At 43.2% G+C, this 20,789-nt stretch overlaps 1 protein-coding gene across 1 annotated transcript in view; it reads left to right on the forward strand.

The window, feature by feature from the left end:
• The window catches only part of LOC147894730 (phospholipase D delta-like), a 123,472-nt gene extending 107,680 nt beyond the window's left edge, over positions 1-15,792 (forward strand). The window contains exon 11 of the mRNA XM_087384353.1: positions 15,248-15,792. Within this exon, the coding sequence (XP_087240479.1) occupies positions 15,248-15,541 (294 nt within the window). The 3' untranslated portion in view covers positions 15,542-15,792. The remainder of the gene's footprint in view (positions 1-15,247) is intronic.
• The last annotated feature ends 4,997 nt before the right edge of the window (positions 15,793-20,789 follow it).

Consider the following 20,789-nt stretch of genomic DNA (forward strand, 5'->3'; position numbering starts at 1 on the left):
TGGGGTTATCTTCTCCGGACCGAGCTTCACTATGAGACCCGCGATGCAGGCACGCTTGAGGAGAGGGTATGCCTCATTGGCCAGGCTAGAGAGGTAGTGCTTCTGCTCACACTTTCAGGATCCACGCACTAAGGGTTTGCTTTTTGACTCCTTGGCTCGCCCAGCGGGGATGTACGGCAGTCCTTGTTGGAGACCAGACTTGTCGGATACAGAGTGGGCCCATGTGGAGCGGCTACAAGTTCTCATGCTATCACGGATGATTCGTGGTAAGTCATCCGTTCCTCACCAGATCATTCAGGCTGAGTTTGGGTCACCCCCTTTACAGCTAGATGCTGCATTTCAGGTCATCACATATCTGTACCGAGTTAGGGAATATGGGGATTATACCTCGGGGCGTAGCAGGCTACCATGGATAGCTTTATCCTCTTCTATGGCACTTGTAGCAGGAGGAGATCAGAGGTGCTGGTATGCACGTACAGAGAGATGGTTTGAGCGACTGGGGCTCCACATGGATAGACTACCTCCCTTGCAGTATAGCATGGATGCTCTATTCTCTCCCCTCTTATTACACGAGGTTAACTAGGTTATCCGTGAGGATCTACTACAGCTACACACTGTTCGGACCTAGTTGGAACCGAGTGAACTCCCAGTGAAGCTTAGCTTCTACAGAGATCACTTCTTACATATCACAGCGGAGGGTTTCATTGACCCACCAGGATACACACAGATTCACCCACCCCACTCGATGAGGATCTCTCTTGGGCAGTTCCGGGTCTCTTCACATAGACTTCGCATCGAGAGCGGCAGAGCAGAGCGACTACCAAGGGAGCGGCGCATATGCACACTATGTGACATACAGGAGGTTGAGATAGAGGATCATTTCATCTTCAGGTGTCCTGTGTACTATGAGATCCGAGGACGTTTCCACTGCCTCTTCAGAGATAGTTATGGGATTTTAGCCTATTTCCTCTCCTACCCAGAGCAGCGGAGTTCATGAGGCACTTAGACACTGCGAGAGGATACTCCGAAAACGAAGACAAGAGCAGACTTCTTCCTCGGTTGATCCCTCTCAGAGCTCTATCACGGAGTTCTTTCAGCTAGATCACATGGACCCCAACGAGACGAGGCCTCGACATGACCGTGACCCGGATCCCATGACCCGACAGCTCAGACAGAGAGTCGACACACAGATCACACTTGGAGACATCCTCTCCTTGTTTAGAGTTGGAGCCCGACCGACGAGGGTCACAGTAGCCCTGGTTAGACGCAGAGCTACGACCAGGAGACGTGCCAAGACCGCACCTCTGAGTGGCCGATAGCACTCTATTGCCGACTTCATGCCTCCACTGCCTCATCCATCCTGATTGATATCTTGCTGTTGCTAGAGATGATGATGATATTGATGATGATGCTGAGATTGATATATAGTCGACCATCGACATGACTATGTTGTACTTAGGACTTAGTACTGCCATTCTGCATTTTTGCATTTTTTGCATTTTGCATTTTGCATTGGTATGGACGCTCGTTTAGTAGCTCCACTACCACAGCTCGTTGTATCAGGGTTTTCACAGTCTCATAGACCCATCGGTCTTCCGAAGACTTCAATAAACTTTCTTTCTTTCTTTCTTTCACACACTTTGCTCTCTCTCCCTTAGTACTCACATTTGGTATCAGAGCAGCAAGACCCTGCTTTTAGCTTCCTTGCCCACAAGCTCCAGCTCCTGCAAGCTCCGTGCCCAACCACCCTACTCCCTGGTCTTTCTGCTCGTCGTCTGTACAGTCATGCGCCGACTGTCCGTACAACTTCCGTACGGATTTTTGAAGATTACCGTCGTACCATCGTTTACTACGTCGTACTACTTGTTCTGTATGTCCCTACGCCGTACTACCCGTTCCGTACAGACCTGCGCCGTACTGTAGTTCCTACGCAGTACTTGTCCGTACATTCGCCGTACAACCGTCAAGGCATACGGATTTCGTACAGCTGATTGTACTCTCCGTACAGGTCGACCGTAGTGTACCAGCGATCGTATTGTACCATCGACCGTACTGTACCAGCCTCCGTACTGTACCGGCCTCCGTACAAATCTGCGCCAGCTTCAACAAAGAGTACGAGCTCTTCTGGTCTGCCGTACATCACACGTGGGTGTTTTTGAGTTGAGTGGGCATTGCAAAGAACATTGGTTTTGTTGTAGGTATCTCTGTTTGCATCTCTGTTTGCAGAGAAATTGGGACTTCTAAATCATTTGCAGACACATTACAATTTTGGGGCTTTCGTAAAATTTTTGGCACACATTGCAAGCAAATTGCAAAGATTGGCCAAGAAATTGGGGCTTTTGCAAGAGATTCACTATTTGGGTGAAATTTGGCTCAATTTCAACTCGAAATTTGGGGCTTTTAGTTTTGCACTGCAATTTCTTGCATTTTTGGGACTTTTAGACCATTTGCCCCTTTCTAGTTGCAATTTCAAGCCACAAATTGGAGCTTTTGTGTTGGGAGAGCAATTTTGCAGGTTTCAGTTCACACTGCCTTACTGTAAGTGTTTTGAAGCACTTTTGGCAGGTTTTGGGAGAGATTTGGATGCTCTGGCAGATTTCTGACAGAGACATTACAGAGATTTGAGTTGCATTTTCAGCCAGTGTTTGGCTGTATTTTTTTTTTTGGAATTGTGCACTCCATTCCCAGCAAGGGAATTCAGATTTGCATTTGCTGTATTTTCTTTCTCAGACATGGCCTAGCAAAATCAGAACGATTTCCAGTTCAGTGGTCTCTCACAAGAGGATAAGCTGGATGGTACCAACTACTCCCTCTAGAGTTTTATGGTACACAACATTTTGATTTCCCGTAATTTGTAGGACTATGTAAATGGGGATGAGATCCGGCCAGCAAATGTGGCACCAATACCCCTCCCCAGCAAGGAGGAGGCAGAGGTCGTGCACAGGGTACAGCTGCAGGACAAGTTATTGGTGCAGCTATAGCTACTACTCCAGAGCAAAAGAGATGGGATTCATGCGATGCTTTAGCTTTGTCATGTATTTCTCTTTCAGTGAAAAGATTCATCATTCCGCAAATCCGGTCGTGTAAGACCTCAAAGGCAGCATGGGATATTTTGGAGAGCATGTATGCAGCTCGGAATGATGCCAGGGTATCTTTTTTGAAAAGAGAATTGTCTCATACACATATGGAAGAGGGTGACTCCATGTCAGTGCACCTCACAAAGCTACAGGATTTACGAGAGCAATTGCTGAATATTGATGAGATCATTTTTGATTAAGAGATGATTACCACTACTCTGAATTCTCTTCCTGAGTCTTATCTCAGCTTTCATACCTTGCTAAATTTGTCATTGAAGGGGGGTGCAAATCCTCTCAATTTTCACGAGTTGATAGGACTTCTGTTGCAGGAAGAGCAGACCAGGAAAAACATGGCTTCACGAGCAGGTGAACATGCCATGCTTTCAAGCCTAAAGGAAAGGGACAAGCAAAGACATCAGCAAATCAGACTTCCAGTGGTTCAGGACAGCCTTCTCATAAGGCTAAGGGTGATGCAGGTAAGCCCAAGAAGAAGGGTATATGTCATTACTGCAAAAAGCCAGGTCATTACATTGGAGAATGCAAGAAGAGGCTTGCAAAAGAAAAGAAAAACAGCTCCGGTATGGCTGTTTCAGATTCAGCTCCTCATGCATCTGACAATGAGGAAGCTACAACCAACTTTGTGGAACACGACTATGCCTTCTTGTCTTGCATTTCAGACTCTCAGTTGGCTGCTCCGGATAATACAGCCACTTGTAATGATGACTCTTATGCTTTTCTGAGATGCAGCTATGATTCTTCCAAGGATGCATCAGCTTTCAGTGTCAATGAGACACTAAATACATGGTATTTTGATAGCGGTGCCTCAAAGCATATCACTTCCAAGAAGTGTCTTTTCACATCTCTGCATCCACCTCCCGTTGGTAAAAAGGTCACATGTGCCAACAACTCCTCCTATTCAGTTCGTGGTATAGGAGAAGTTGAACTTACAGCCATTGATGGCTCAACATTTAAAATTTCTGATGTCTTGTATGTTCCTGGTAAATCTACTTTCAGTGTCCACTCTTAACAGAGCTGGATTTCAGGTCATTTTTGAAGATGACAAGTGTGCAGTCCATGACAGAGAGAATGACTATGCCTTAAGATTGTCTGGCACTTTGTTACGTGGTCTTTTTCAGCTTGACATGTATGAGAAAAGGCCAACACATGCTCTTGCAGTTTCCACTCCTACTGCTGCTATGCAGAATGCGGAGTTATGGCATGCAAGATATGGACACATGCATTATGGCAGCTTGATGACACTTCAAAAACATGCTATGGTTTATGCATTGCCTCCTCTTGAAACACCTCCTCCACATGCCTGTGAAGGGTGCATTCTTGGTAAAATGCAAAGATTTCCTTTCAAGAAGGATGGATCAGTAAAAGCTGTTCGAAAATTATAGCTTATTCATAGTGATGTCTGTGGTCCCATGAGGACTCCATCATTGGGTGGTCATCTTTACTTTGTCACTTTTATAGATGACTACTCCAACTACACAAGGGTTTATGGGTTGAAACGCAAATCAGAAGTGTTTATGGTTTTTAAACACTTTGCAGCCATGGTTGAGAATGAATCAGGACTCAAGATACAGACATTACGCACAGATAGAGGAGGGGAGTATTTGTCTACAAATTTTTAAGCATTTTTGAAAGACAAGGGCATTGCATTTTTTATGCTTACAGTGAGGCTAACCCCTTAGCAAAATGGCAAAGCTGAGAGGAAAAATCGTACTCTTATGGAGATGGATAGATGCATGCTAAAAAGCAAAAAATTGCCTCACAAATTTTGGCTTGAAGGTCTCATGTGTGCCAATTATGTTTTGAATTGGGCTCCCACAAAAGCTTTGAAGACCAAGACTCCCTATGAAGTTTGGAAAGGGAGAAAGCCTTCTGTGGATAATTTTCGTGTTTTTGGATGCCTTGCATATGCTCATGTGCCCGTTGAGTTTCGGCATAAGTTGTCTGATAAGGCAATCAAATGCATTTTTGTTGGGTACAGTGCAGAGAGCAAGGGCTACCGTCTCTACAATCCTGTCACACGCAAGATTATTGTCAGTAGAGATGTTATATTTTCAAAAAATTCAGCTCACACTCAAGCTGAATTTGATATGCCTACTTCTTCCGATGATGTCTTTGAGGGATTACTACCCATTGCCTTGGGTTCCCCTGCTGATATATCTGATGCAAATCACAATTTACAGATACTTCCACATGCTCCGATTCAGCCATAGGATGTCTTACCACCTCCACAAGCAGTGGAAGAGGTTGTTGAGCAAGAAATTGCAGATATACATGCAGCAAAAACAGTTCCAAATTGGCTGTTACAAACTCTCAGTGAGAGTAAAATTGATTCTCCATTACCTGGCAGAACTCGTAGTGCAGTAAGGCATGGGGGGGGGAGCTCTTTCAGTTGAATCAGGTTATGCAGGTACTCTTCTTGATGAGGAGGAGCCTGAGACATTTGAAGAAGCACATGATAATGTGCATTGGATGAATGCCATGCACGATGAATTGCAGTCCATTCAGAAAAATCAAACATGGGAAGTTGTGGATTTGCCACCAGGTAAACATGCCATAGGTACACGGTGGGTTTTCAAAGTCAAAAGAAAGCCAGATGGGTCCATTGATCGGTACAAGGCAAGGCTGGTTGCAAAAGGATATGCTCAGAAAAAGGGCATAGACTATGAGGAGACTTTTGCTCCTACATCCAGAATGACAACCATCCGGTTAGTTATAGCCATGGCTGCCAATTTTGAATGGAATGTTCATCAGTTGGACATTAAAACAGCTTTCCTTAATGGAGACTTGTTGGAAGAGGTTTATGTCAAACAACCTCCGGGCTTTAAAATTTCAGGAAATGCACTTCAGGTATGCAAGCTGAATAAAGCTTTGTATGGGCTGAAACAAGCCCCACGTGCATGGTATGCCAGAATTCATGCCTTTCTGACCAGCAAGGGGCTGCACAATAGTCCAACTGAGAGCACCCTCTACATCAAGAAGGATGGGGGGGATATTTTAGTCATCATTCTTTATGTAGATGACTTACTGCTCACAGGGTCAAATGAGGATAATATTGCAGATTTTAAAGCTGAATTGCAGACCACTTTTGACATGTCAGGTTTGGGTCTGCTATACTTTTATTTGGGGATCCAGTTCACTCAAGAGAAAAGTGGCATCGTTATGTCTCAATCCAAGTATGTGCAGAAACTCTTGGACAGATTCAACATGCAGGATTGTAAGCCCATAGCTACTCCCATGGAGCCGGGGCTGAAGCTTACAATGCATGATGCAGGTGAATCAATTGATGTCACACTCTATAGTCAGGCTGTTGGATGCCTCATTTATCTCTGCAATACACGACCTGATATTCAGTTTGCAGTTTCTCAGGTGAGCAGGTATATGCACAGCCCAAAGACTATGCATTGGCAGGCTGTAAAACGCATCTTCCGTTACTTGCAAGGTACAAAGTCTTTTGGCTTGATGTTTCCCAGGGGGGGTGACTTGCAGATGCATGCCTACAGTGACTCAGATTGGGCTGGAGACTCTGACATTAGGCAGTCCACGAGTGGCAATTGTTTCTTTTTGGGCAAAGCTTGTATTTCTTGGTTGAGCAAGAAACAATCTACAGTGGCTACCTCCTCATGTGAAGCCGAGTACAGGGCAGCTTTCACAGCGATAGTTGAATGTGTTTGGCTGCGTCGTTTATTTGTTGATCTTCATCTTTCATTGGAGGGTCCTTCTCCAATTCTCACTAATAGTGAGAGTGCTATTGCAGTGGCAAAGAATCCTGTGTTTCATGCTCGCATGAAGCCATTGAGGTTCACTATCACTACGTCAGAGAGAAGTTGCATGCAGGAGAGATCAATATGATCTATGTGTCAACACATGACAATGTTGCAGACATTTTCACCAAAGCACTTCCATGTGAAAAGTTTGAGCCATTTCGCAGTGCCCTGAACTTATCTCCTTTTGGTGATTGATCATTTCCTTGTACATGACATTGGCACTGTAGGGGGTTGTTAGAATTATTGTTATAATTTAGCAGTGACCAATGTAATGTAATAAGTAGGTTAGGGGCACTTTTCCCTCATTTTAGAGGTTTTTCTCCCTAACCACAGTTAGTGAACTAACTGTGGTTAGTGAAGGATAAGGTTTCGTCACTTAGACAAAACCTATCCCACTCTTCAGTTGTATCACACTCTTCTATTGCAACTATTGCTTTCAGCTCTCACTCTCTTGCTCTCTTGCTCACACACTCTGCTCTCTCTCCCTTAGTACTCACAGTGAGATGCAAGAGCAATGACACAACGAATGGTCGTGATGCTTGAAGTGGGAGCAAATGTCTCTTCAAAGTCAATACCATGCTGCTGGGCATAACCTTTTCGCAACAAGGTGAGCTTTGTAGCGATCAACACGGCCATCAGCTTTGTGCATCAATTTGTAAACCCACTTTGTGCCGATGGCACTCTTGTCTTGCAGGCAAATTACACAAGTCCCATGTGCCATTTGCTTGAATGGAATCAAGTTCAGCTCTCATGGCCTGCATCCATTCATGACTTCAAATGCATCTTTGTGACATAGAGGCTCCTAATTACAGGCAGTGGCAATCAAAGCTACAACCAAAAAACTGCCTTGCCTCTGTGTGTGTGCACCTCTAGTGGGGGCAGGTAAAGGCTCAGCCTGCTTGCTGTCCTTGAGGGTATCCACAAGCCAATGAGGGACTGATTTTTGCTGTGTCATGACCGCCCTCTCCTCTTTAACTGCTTGCTTGATAGCATGGCGATCTGGCAGTGGAATTGAGGTTGAGCAGGAGCAATGGGAGGAGGATTGGAGCTGCTAGAAGCAGTGGCATGGTGCTCTATACTATGTCATATGTATCTATGAAAGGCGGAATAGAATCAAACACATCAGAGGCTTCCAGTGAAGGCATTTTTTTACAGTCCAGCCAAGGTAAAGGGGCATGCTCAGCAAAAACCATGTCCCTATTGACAATCACCTTGCCTCCAATGAAGATGCATTTGATAGCCTTATCATCAAGCTCATGCCTCAACTGAGAGGATACGCAAGAGACCCGAACACCCGCATGTAAGAAATGACAGGCTTATTACATGTCCATGTTTCATAGGGAGTCATGGTCTTCAATGCTCGAGTGGGTGTCGCTTGAGCACATAGTTGGCACACATAATTGCATCCAACTAGAATTTATTGGGCAAAGACTTTCCCAGAAGCATACACCTGCCCTTTTCCGTTTCTGTTCTATTCTTGCTTTGCAAGTCCATTTTGTTGGGGAGTGTAGGCTACTGTGCATTGATAAATGATAGTCCGGGCTGCTAAAAAATCAGAAAATTCCGGGACAGTACTCACCCCCCCTGTCAATGCAGAAGGTCAGGAGTTTCTCCCCACTCTCATTCTCTGCTCAAGGCAATCCAATGCTTGAAGCAAGAGAAGACATCTAACTTCAGCTTCATGGGATATATCCAAGCGAACCTGGTGAAGTCATCTATAAAAGTAACAAAGTGATAGTACCCCCCAATTAATGCTGTCCGCATTGGTCTGCACACATCACTATGTACTAAGGGTCCCGTCCTTGGGAAATGGAAATCTATGCATTTTGCCCAACAAGCAGCCCTCGCGTACATGTTTTTGAGTGCATGCATGGTGGAAGATCGACGACCATGTCATGTGGATGCATCTTCACCAAATTGTTGAAGTTGAGATGTCTCTCATGCCATAGATGTGTATCAGAAATTACAGATTCAGCTCAGCTTTGCAATGGATAAATTTGCCGACATTTGCACTTTGATTTGGGCTTGTCATTTGCAGGATAGCTATTTGCAGGGGGGTCCTTTGATTGGACAGACATTTTCTTGCAGGTCATTTTGGGAATAGCTCGTGCATTTTTCTTAGTGTTTGAGCAGCCATCGTGGCATTGACACTTGCAGACATTTGCTGTCATTTTTGTCATTGTTTTCAGTTTTCAAGTTTTTTCTCTACAAAACCTGTGAGAAATGCAGACAACAGATGGAAGCAAGAGAGCTGGAGAGCAAAACATAGAGTGTGCAATAGATAAGATAGAAAGGTCATAGCTGCAAGTCAGGAAAGCATAAGAGTCATCCTCAAGAGTGGCTCTAGTATCTGGACCAGCCACTACAAAATCTGAATTGCAGGACTCGAAGTTGGCTGTAACATCAGATCCTTCATGTGCACGAGGGGTTGATGCATCTGAGACATCCATACCCGAATCCTTTTTCTTTTCCTTTGCTATTCTCTTCTTGCATTCACCAATGTAGTGACCCGGCTTCTTGCAGTAGTGATAAATACCCTTCTTCTTTGGCTTTTCTTCATCTGTGAGAGGGCTGTCCGGAATCAGCTTTATGCTGATGTGTAGGCTGATTTGCATGTTGCTTTTGCTGCCCTTTCCCTTCGGGCCTGAAATTTGAAAGCATGGCATGCTCGCCAGCCCGTGTGGCCATGTTCTTCTTGGTTTGCTCCTCCTGCAACAAGAGTCCTATCAACTCGTGAAAAGAGAGAGGATTGCCACCTCCCCTAACAACAAATTCAGCGAGGAATGAAAACCGAGATAGACTTAGGAAGAGAATTGAGAGTGGTGGTAATCATCTCTGAATCAAGAATGATCTCATCTATCTTCAGCAATTGCTCCCTCAAATCCTGAAGCTTGGTGAGGTGATCAACACTTGTCCTGCACCTTGTGCTTGAACTTTACCCCTTCCTCCACCTTGTTGAGGAGAAGTGACAGGTCCAACCATAGTCTCTGGCCGTGTCTCCTCTCTGTTGACATAATCCCATAGGTGTTTGTCAGCTAAGATATTGCGAACCATAAAACTCCATAAGGAGTAGTTGGTGCCATCCAACTTATCCTCCTGTGTGAGGACACCAAAAACCTCATTGGGGTCGTTCTGAGCCAAATCTGCCAGATAAAGCAAAAAATGCAGCAAATCTGACAAGTGAAATCCCTTCCTGGGTTCAAAGATGCACAACCAAAGTCTGCAAAAAAACTGCCCAAAATGACAGCTTGCTGTCACAGCGTGTCAAAGGCTTAAAATGCACCAGAATGCTTTGCAAATGCCCAAAATCTGCAAAATCTCTGCAAAAAATGACAAATGTCTGCAATGTGACGCAATCTGAGTTCAAAATTGCCTGCAAAACTCCAAAATTGTCTGTCCACTGCTAAATGGCATCCAAAATGCAAAAGCTCCAAATTCCTACAAGACAATGCAACTGAAAGAGGGCAAATTGACTAAAAGCCCTAAGCCCCAATTTCTGGACAAATCTGCAATGTGCTTGCAATGTCTATCTAAGAATGCACAAATGCAGTCCAAAATTGCAATGTGCTGCAAAGGACTCAGAAGCCCCAATTTCTCTGCAAAAAGAAACACCTGCAAAGGAAAGCACTTGCAAAATGATCCTGCAAAAAAAACCTGTACGGAAGATTTGCAGATGCACAAGCAGATCACAAAGCAAGTCTTGCACTGTACGGCAGTGCAGTGTTGACAACCGTATGGTTGTACGGCCCACGTGCAAGTATGTTGTACGGACAACAGGTCCAACTGGGCGACGCACGTGCAGGCTATGTTGTATGGAATGTTCACTTAGACAAAACCACCTCCACTCTTGTATCTTTCTATATTATCTATTGCACACTCTACGTTTTGCTCTCTAGCTCTCTTGCTTCCATCTATTGTCTGCATTTCTCACATTTGGTATCAGAGAAGCTTCCGGGACTTGCTCATCCTCCAATGCCTGCAGCCCGTCGTATATCTCCTTCACGCTGTGTGTCGTACCTTGTTGCTCAGTCCGTAGAACTGTACAATTCGCGTGCCAGTTGTCCGTACAGGCATACAATCTGCGCGTCAGTCGTTCGTACTTGTCGTATATTCTGCACGTCAGTAGCCCATATAGCCTCGCAATGACGTACATGCTTTTCGTACCAGCTTTGCAAGTGTCGTACCATTTTGCAGCTCCGTACAGGCACCCGTATATAGCTCCGTCGTACCTACGCCGTACTGTCAGATCTATCAGTACAGCTTCTGGTACTTTGCTTGTACATCTGCTCCGTAAAACCACACTGACCCACTAACAATCGTTAGGGGGAAAAACCTCTAGAGAGGGAAAAGTGCTTCTTATGGATTACATTGGTCACTGCCTAGAATATGTCAATAATTCTAACGAAGCCCCTAATTTGCCTAGATGGGCCCAGAATGCCACAGGTCCATTACTTAAGACCCTAGTTAGATGTCCCTTTTTACCTCTTCTTGGGATTCTTTAAAAGCATTTGCCCCTAGGCACAATTGGTAAATAGGCCTTTGGCCTTTAGACTCATCTAGTCATGCAAATCACTCTTATGGACAACTTTACATTAAACCCCTTTAACCATAATACATGAAGCACAATACACATTTTTTACAATTGTTAGTCTCTTCAAGGGGAAAGTCTGACCGACCTTCCAAGGTCATTTTACCTTAGGTTGAGCATAACACCACAGAGCCTCAGCTCCCCCGAGTTGGTATGGATGGTTCTCTAGGGTAGGGCTGAGGGATGCCTCTATGGAACTTTTTCATGCAGTGCTTACTGCCCCATGCACTACAGAGTGGGGCTTGTTAGAAATATTTATATTTGCTCAAGCAGTGCCAAGTGGCCGATGTTATGTAATAAGGGGCTAGGGGTATTATTAAGGTTTTTTACACCTAACCTCAGTTAGAGGTTGAGTTTGTGGGTGAGTTAGTCACCACACATCTTTTAACCCTAGTTAGGGTTCATTCTAGGGTTTCATCTCTATGACTACCCTAGCTTTGTAGTTCATTGTTGCTGCTGCAATTTCATTCCAGCTTGCTTCAGCTCCATTCTCTCGTGTTCTCTCGCTTCCACTTCCAACATGGTATCAGAGCAGGTTCCTCGTCACTCCCCCACCTCTCCTTGCACCCCTCCCCGCACCTCCCATGCTCTCTAGCTTTGATTCTGTTGCAAAAAACTTCACTTTTGTGTCAAAGAACTTGGCCAAAACAGTTCGTTTTTGCTGGCGGCCACCTCCTACAAGGTCCTCTTGCTTGGTTGCCAGTTTTGGAGAAGTTCTAGCGCTGTTCTGGACATGGGTGACTAGTTTTTGGAGGTTTTTTTGCTGATTTCGAGCTGTTTTGGACCAGCTACCGCCTCCTACTGCAAGTCCAAGACTGGGCACCTCTTTTTAAGCACTTTAGGAGCTTCATATGGGATGCCTGTTTTTTGCAGGATTTGTTGCTGGTTTTTGAACGCAGCAATCATTCCTAGGCTGGGCGCCTATTTTTGGAGGAGTGGACACGCTTTTCGAGCTGTTTTTTAAGACTGTTTTTCTGTTTGAAGCTTTTCTACCACTCTCAGGACTGTTTTGGAGCTTCCGGAAACTTCTTCTTGCTGTTTTGTATCTGTCTGAGGCAGTATTGTGCAAGGACAGCTCATATCTTGCACCTCCAGGTGCATTTTCAGTCCATACAGTTGGGGGCTTGCTGTTTTTTTCAAAACAGAGATAAAAATCGATCATTTATTGCTTGCTAGGGCAAGCATTCTTGAAGGAAAGCACATATATATAGCTCATGGGAGATCATTTTCTGTTCATCTTGGAGCTCTTTTTGGAGGCATTTTGCAGCCCATTTGCTTGGGTTTTAGTTTGGTAAACTTTCAGTTCTATTACTGCTTGCATTTGGGAGCTCTTTTCCCTCTCAATTGCTTGCAATTTGTTGGCCCTCGTGCCACTGGCGTTTGCCTTTGCAGGTACAATCAAGCATTTAGTTGGGTTTATGCCTTGTTGAGCTGCTGGTTTTTTAGGGAAAACTTTGAGATTGCAGCACATATACTAACACGGGATCTTTCTGGTGTATTTATGGAGCATCCTCAAGCCTAGTATAGCCTTTGGCAGTGATATCTATTACTTGACAAGGGTGTTCACAGCAAGTGAACTTTGTTGAGATTATTTGCCTCTTTTTGTTTGCTCAAATGTCACAACAAAATTCGAATGATAGTCTTTCAGTTGCTTGCCTAGGAGGATCGGTTGGATGGCACCAACTACCCTCTTTGGAGTTTTTTGATTCGCAATCTATGAGTTGCCAAGGGCATCTGGGATTATGCCCGATCCTATAGCACTAGGTACTCCATAGCAAGGGGGGGGGGGGGTCATGGTGGTGGTGCAGGTCGTGGGCAACAAGGACAACAAGCTGCCCTGGTTGGGCAAGCACGTGTAGGTATTACTCTTGAGCAAAGGAGGTGGGATACTTGCAATGCTCAAGCCTTGTCTTGGATTTCATTGAAGAGGTTTATTGTCCCTCATATTAGGTCCTGCTGGACTACTAAAGAAGGTTGGGTAGTGGCCAATGTTATGTAATAAGGGGTAGGGGCACTTTTTCCCTTTATGAAGGTTTTTTACCCCTAACCTCAGTTAGAGGTTGAGTTTGTGGGTGAGTTAGTCACCACACATCTTTTAACCCTAGTTAAGGTTCATTCTAGGGTTTTATCTCTATGACTACCCTAGCTTTGTAGTTCATTGTTGTCCCTGCAATTTCATTCCATCTTGCTTCAGCTCCATTCTCTCGCGTTCTCTCGCTTCCATTTCCAATGGGGCCTTCAGGTTTTTCTTTAGCTGAAGATAGAGGGTGACCCATTGTTGGAAAGGACCCAGAGTTTGGCGATGGGAGGCTACCCTCATTGCCATTTGGCAGGATATCATCTATACCTTGTGCACCATATGGGAGCGAGGAACGATGGGTTCAGGGACTACCGCTAAAAGGTGGGTGTTTTTTTGCAAGGCTTGGCCTGCAGTTGTTTTCTAGGAGCGAGGCATCCACTGGCTGTATAGTCCCCCACCTTGGACCTTGGCCCCTGTTTTCGAGATTCCCTAATGAACTGGGTTCTCTAGAAACAGGCTGGTTGACAGCCAGCACTCTTTCCTCGTATTTTATTCGATGATTATTGCCACACAGATAGTTGATTTGTATTGTTGGTTTTTTCTCAAGCTTTTGGTGCGTAGTATTGAAGCATACATAAGGATAAGGATGATGGAGCCTTCTTGGATTTCTCCTCCACACAAGGTGTTACCAGATGACCAGGCATATCACAGACTAGTAGCACTTTTTCTCCTTCTTCTTGCTCTCCTTGTAAGAAGAGTTCTCAGCCATAAAGCATCTTTAACCTTATTCTTGGTGGGCTTACCTTTCTCAGGTTTGCCCTTGCATATACTGAGAGTTTACTCTTCCCTTTGCTAAAAGTGATAAATGCTGAGCTCAGGTTTGCCTCTAGGTTGGGCATACCTTTCTCAGGTTTACCCGTACCTTTACTCTTCCCTTTGCTAGAAGCGATAAATGCCTTGCCTTGGCTGTCATCACCTTAACAGTTTTTGCTGTGCCTCCTCCTGGATCAACAACAATCCAAGCTCCTAAATGTGAGTGATTTCGGTCTCTCTCTAGTTTGTCAAGGTTGTTATTAACCCATTGAAAGCTCCTTTATGAACCCATTGAAGGTCCTTGGCAGTTCACTGAGCATGTGACTGAGAAGTGACCTTTCTACTTCAACATTCTCGCCAGGCCTGTCACTGCCTACATTACGAAATATGACGTTTCAATCATTCACATGATGTGCAATCATTCATGTTGAAACATGGATTTTCTCTACGTTGCTTTCATAGAGTAGATATCTAACAAGCGACTCTTGCGACAGATCAGCAAATGTGAATGGCACATCAACAGCGTGCAACATCTGTTACTTCAGTGTAGAATCAGGGCTGATAAATGCTCTGATGACTTCCAGAGCCGTTGACGCGCCTTCATTATTTAAAATATTTAGTATCGTTTTAGGGCCTTTAGTTACAATTCCGAATATTTCAGGTAATGCTTCAAGAAAAATTATAGATTTCTACCCCAGGCCATCTTCTATCTCAATTTGCAGGCTTGGAATCTGCACCATATTCTATGTTGCGATTAACCATGTTGACAGACTCTTTACTACTATGTTGGCATCAACTAGGTTGACGAATTCACTACTTTTGGCCATCCTAAACAACTTCAGGTTTTGGTAGTGTGTGAATGTGTGAATATGTAATGTGTTTTTCTCCCACTTCATATTTACATTAATTCCATGGGTGCATTCCATGCTGACTGGTTCTTACTTGGATTTACTATCTTGGCCATCAGGTTCATGGTTACCGAAGATCACTTTGGGCCGAACACTTGCAAGTGAATAAAGATTGTTTTATGGATCCCTCTAGCTTAGAATGCGTGAATACAGTCAAGACTATTACTGAGGGATACCGGAAGCAATTCATTGATGAGGAAGTGACAGAAATGACAGGACATCTACTCCTGTATCCAGTTAAAGTGGAGAGCACTGGAAAGGTGGTAGCACTACCAGGCTGGGAGGTTTTTCCTGATGTAGGAGGAAAGATTCTTGGCTCTGAAACTGCCTTACCAGATACTTTGACAACTTGAGTCTTATCACAAGGAAAGATAGTGTAATTTTGCATTCTTAAAAAGGACAGCTTTTTTGAATCCAGAGACGTTTATTTTTTACGTTAAATATTGTTAAATTAGTTTTTTGAATGGTCGAGATGACTCCCTTAGTAACATTGAGGGGCAAAGTCACGAATTGTATAGTGGTAGGTCAAGTGAGTCCTCAGGGATATTCCAGCTGAGGTGATTCATCAGAATGCAGTATGTTTTGTGGCATTGGAACTTGTAATGAACAAATTTTGATTCTTATAAATCTGAAAATTTGAGCTTTTAAAATGTGAATGGTACAAACAGGTCGGGTATTCTCATGTGTCTTCTGAATGTATTTCACATTCTATGATGTAAAACAGGCAAGTAATCCTTCTTGTCAGGTGTAAATAAACATGTGGTGTAGCTTTTGAAGTCCGTCATAGCAAGTAAGCTAACTATGCTTGTGCGCATGTAGAGTTACAATACTCAAGGTATGAAGTGTATGATTTGTCGACAAGGTGTTTACTTTGTTGTATCAGCCAAAGATTCACAAATTTGCTTTTTTGGAAGGAGTTTAACAAGACCTCTCTTCCATGTGTCTGGCATTTTCTGATTTTGCCAAGCAGAATTCACCATATGCTTCAAAAGAGGCCGATATTCTTTAAAAAACTCAAGTGTAAGACCATCCCATCCTGGAGATTTCCATCTACCATAGGATTTGATTGCATTTGACAATTCCCTTTCAGTAAAAGGTTACTCCAATTCCAAAGCTTGAGTAGTGGAGATAATAGGAGAAACATGCTGTAAAAGCAAATTTCTTGCAGATAAAACCTGATGTGAAGGAGGATCTGCATAACCAAATTGCTGAGAGAAATGATGTACACAAACAGAAGCAAGTTGTGACCATGAACCATCAGGCATAAGCACCCTACAAATGTTTGTTTTTAATCTCTTCTGATGCAAGCTTTAAAAAAATTGTTTGAAAGAACAGTCTTTATCTGTGAAAGCTCTTTGTCTTGCTCTAGTCTCCCATTTGGCAAGTTTCCTGTGATCATTGATTTGGAGACAATGTTTAGCTTGGCATAGTGTTGTTTGCTCATGCAAGAAAAAGGACGAAAGTGACTAAGTTCAATGAGGTCTTGGCAAGTCAATTTAGCCTGAGCAATAGTTTCCCTCATAGTCTTCATGTAAGACTTGCCATAATCTGTAATTACAACTTGCATTTTGGAAATAAAAGAATTTCATGCATTATCAATATCAAAGTGGCTCTGAGAAGATAGAGATTGATAGGCATTAGTAACCATTGCCTTGAAAGTAACATGTTATAAATAGCTATTGTTCACAATCAGATGTCGTCTTTGAGGCAGTCTATCATTTGGCATATCATGAAAAGATAGCCTCAACCATAACGGTGCATGATTTGAATGCACAAAGGCATAGTCAATTCACATTTTGCATGTCAAATCATCATTTTGTTGTGGGGCTACGCTATACCAGCGATCCATACGTGCTTAGTAAGAAGAAAGGGCATTATGTTAAAAAGTATATCCAAGTGACAAAGACTGCAATTCCTTGCAAAGATCAACTAAATCAAGATGAATCAGTAATTGAGACCATGCATGTCTTTCAGAGATAAACATATGAGTATTTCTTGATGTATTGTCATCCTGTGGCGGAGCATTATTGAAATCCTCACATATAAAGGCATGATATCTCCATGGATATCGGTACATGGCATCTCAAATTGCACTTCTATCTCGAGAAGATTGAGGTGCATATACAAAAGCAAATTCAAACACCTTGCCTTGAATGATGCATTGAAGAATAATCCATCTGTCTTGATTGTTATTTGAAGCAATAATTGGCTGAAGCTCATGCTTAATCAGAATGACTACACCTGAGAAAGAGTGCTCCCCATCATAAAAGATATCATAGCCGCAATAATGACCTGTCTTTCTTGCATAGACATGTTGATTGTGTTCTTATAAAGCCATTATATCAGGCTGAAATCGATTGATATACGGCCACACAGATTTTCATTTCCTACTATCGCACATCCCTTGAACATTTAAGGTAAGGCATTTGATATGAGCAAGTACATTTACAGATATTTATGAAAAAAAAGTTATGTACAGCAGCAACCTTCAGGATGTCAACCCTGCATTTCTACCTCAGGGTCAAGGCCTCTTCCCTGAGAAGAAACATCCACCTGAGGATTGGACATCAAAGTAGCAACCTCTTCTTCAGGGAAGAGGGTTTAGCTAGCTATCACTGCAACCCATGTGATTCCAATTCCTGAGTTGATCTCTGGAGAATTTCTACTAGAAGATGCACCATTCCAAGTGCGAGGGGGTGGAGGTCGTCAAACAGAAATAACTTTTCTTGGACTTTGCCATCCATCAATTGGAGTTTTTGGTCCTTTTGCTGAAAGTTGAATAGTAGGAAGTGAAGGGGAAGAAGCATTCCCATTTGAAACAACTGGGGCTTTGCCTTTGTCCTGATTCACAAAAAGTTGTCTATTACCTTTAATTTTATTCCCAATAGAGGTAGGAGCATCCTTATTGGGCATCTAAGCAAGCAAAGTGGCAGGAGACATTTTATGCTGACTTATTGGACACTGCGAAGCCATGTGCCCAAATTTCTTGCATTCAAAACAAGCCCCTGCAAATAATCCCCATTTCAATTTATAAAATGCACTTCCCATGTCAACATTGTTCACTGTGACTGAATATGACTCCGGTGTGGGATTATCAGTATCCCAGAGAATGCAAAATTGATTAGGCCACGGTGGGCAAACCACTTTGCCTAAAGTTGCTACAATTTTAGGCAAGAGTGAAGCCATGCATTGCTGGAAGTCTACAACTTCAACCCAGACCGGACATCGATGTCGAATCAGAGCTCGAATCAGAGCCGGATAATCCCTTGTGGGGGACCATGGCAAAATATGCACCATTTGTTGCCCAAAAAAGAGTGGTGAATGTTCCAAAAGCATTTGCTTGTGAACCTCATCTACCATAATGACCTAAAAAAAGCCTCTGGCTACATAGTGTTCCTTACGAACAAACGAGCCAGCCAGTGTTCGGGTCAACCAGTTGCCTACCTCTGTAGCAGGTGGCATCTGACCTGGGAAAAATAAAATGACTGCATTTTTGGCATATTCTCTAATTGTATCCACAATTTCATCCACTTCAACCCTGAGACCAACTGATGGAACAGAGTCTTTCCACTCTTTCCTTGTGTCTGCAAATCCTTCATGCATGACATCATAGACCAGTTATGCTTCACCAGAATCATGCACCGGGTCATGTGCCTTTGTTTTTTGCATTGAGCCGATTGATCTTTTTGAAAAGTTTTTTCATAAGTGTATTCAGCCATGTCTTTTGAAGAAGATGGAACCCAAAAAGGAGGTACTCGGCACTTAATCACGAAAGTGATAACGTCTAAGTAATTGAAATGAATTCTTCTCTCTCTCTCTCTCTCTCTCTCTCACACACACACACACACACACACACACACACACACACACACACACACACACACACACACACACACACACACACATACTGTGAATTCGCTAATGTTATAGCATCTACATTTCTCTGTTGGGTATGATACTTTGCACATGCCTAAAAACTATGTACTTTAAGGCTCCTGCAAAGTATCATGACCATACGATATCATTTATATTGTTGGACATGCATATTTTTCCATTTTCACATCTTGTATTACAAAAATACGCATTAGCGTGCTCCTATTGAATGTGCATTTGTCTGATGGGTGCGATACATTGAACATGCCTTAAACTTATTTACTTTGAGGCCCGTGCAAAGTATCATGCCCATCAAACACCGTTTGCATGGTTGGGCATGTATATTTTCTTGTTTTCCACCACATCTCATACGTGAGTATTAAAAAAAAAAGCCATTGAGCGCTCCTATCGTATGTACATTTCTCGGATGGGTATGATATTTTGCACGCAGCTTAAACCTATTTATTTTAAGTCTCGTGCAAAGTATCTTGGCCATCTTATATCATTTGCATGGTGAGTGAGACAGATGCCTCTATGTTTCTCATTCGATTGCTGATTGGAAGCACATACTCTCTCTCTTAAATGGAATGGTAGGGACATTATGGCTGGTAATTTCTTGCGTGTGCAAATCACACAACCCCTGTACATTATATGCCAAACACTGTAGATTTGGCAACATAGCTACAGATTTACAATACTATAAAATTGCCAATAGAATCAAGATTGCATATCCACCTCGGGATCCAAAGCATGATCCTAAGGGCTAGGCAATAAAAGGACAGCTTCATCCTCTAGGAACAAAGTGCGCTTGTAGTCATCGCCACAACCCAAGTGATACCCATACTAGGATTTTTAGCAGAGAATGCCCATTAGAGGATGTTTCCATCCATATAGCATGTGGAAGTGGTGTCCTAGTTGAGATAAATTTTTTTCACGTTTGCCAACTTTTATTCGAGGATTTTTCCTTTGTTGGTGGAATGGTAGAGGATGTTTGGGCATTACCTAATATTAGTAGTAGTGACTTTAGCTTTTTCTTTTTCTTGGACTGTAGGAGTTGGTTTATTCATTTTATTTTAGAGCCTAGAGGTTGGAGGAGCATCCTTACTCTGCACAAGAGTAGGCATTGCATTTAGAGGCATCTTATGCAAGGCCAGGGGACATTGCGAGGCCATATGACCAAATTTTCTAGCATTCAAAACATGTATCTGCAAAAAGCAAATTTGAGCTTAATAAGAATTGCCCCTTGCAACATTATTAACAGTGATAGAGTAGGATTCACGCATGGGGACATCCGTGTCACAATAAATGCAAAATCGATTAGAATTTCCATGCTGCCTGGGAGCCCCTTTTTTTAAAAGAGCATACCACAGTTTTAGTCAAAGTTTCTCCATGCATTGAAGAAAATCCACAACTCCTAACCAAATTGGGTAGCGATGCCTGGCATTGGCTTTGCAGGAGCCTCACTGCTCCCATTTTCTTTGGACCAGCCTTTGTTATGTGGATGATGTGCTTAACACGAGTGGTATGGTTATCTCTTTTCCTATATATGTTAGATAGTATGCTTTGGGACAACATTATAGGCCTATTCGGTCTTTATTATTATAGATGCTGCATGATTCTCTGGCTTTTTTTTTGGGGGGGGGGAGGGCGGGGTCACTCATATAAGCATAACATGTAGGTTCAATGAAGGAGTTTTTTAAATTCCCTTTTTACACATTTTTCACATAT

The sequence above is a fragment of the Dipteris shenzhenensis genome, chromosome 14, assembly GCF_047967505.1.
Source record: "Dipteris shenzhenensis isolate YYH24624 ecotype China chromosome 14, Dip_SZ_1.0, whole genome shotgun sequence".
NCBI classification, from domain to species: Eukaryota; Viridiplantae; Streptophyta; class Polypodiopsida; order Gleicheniales; family Dipteridaceae; genus Dipteris; species Dipteris shenzhenensis.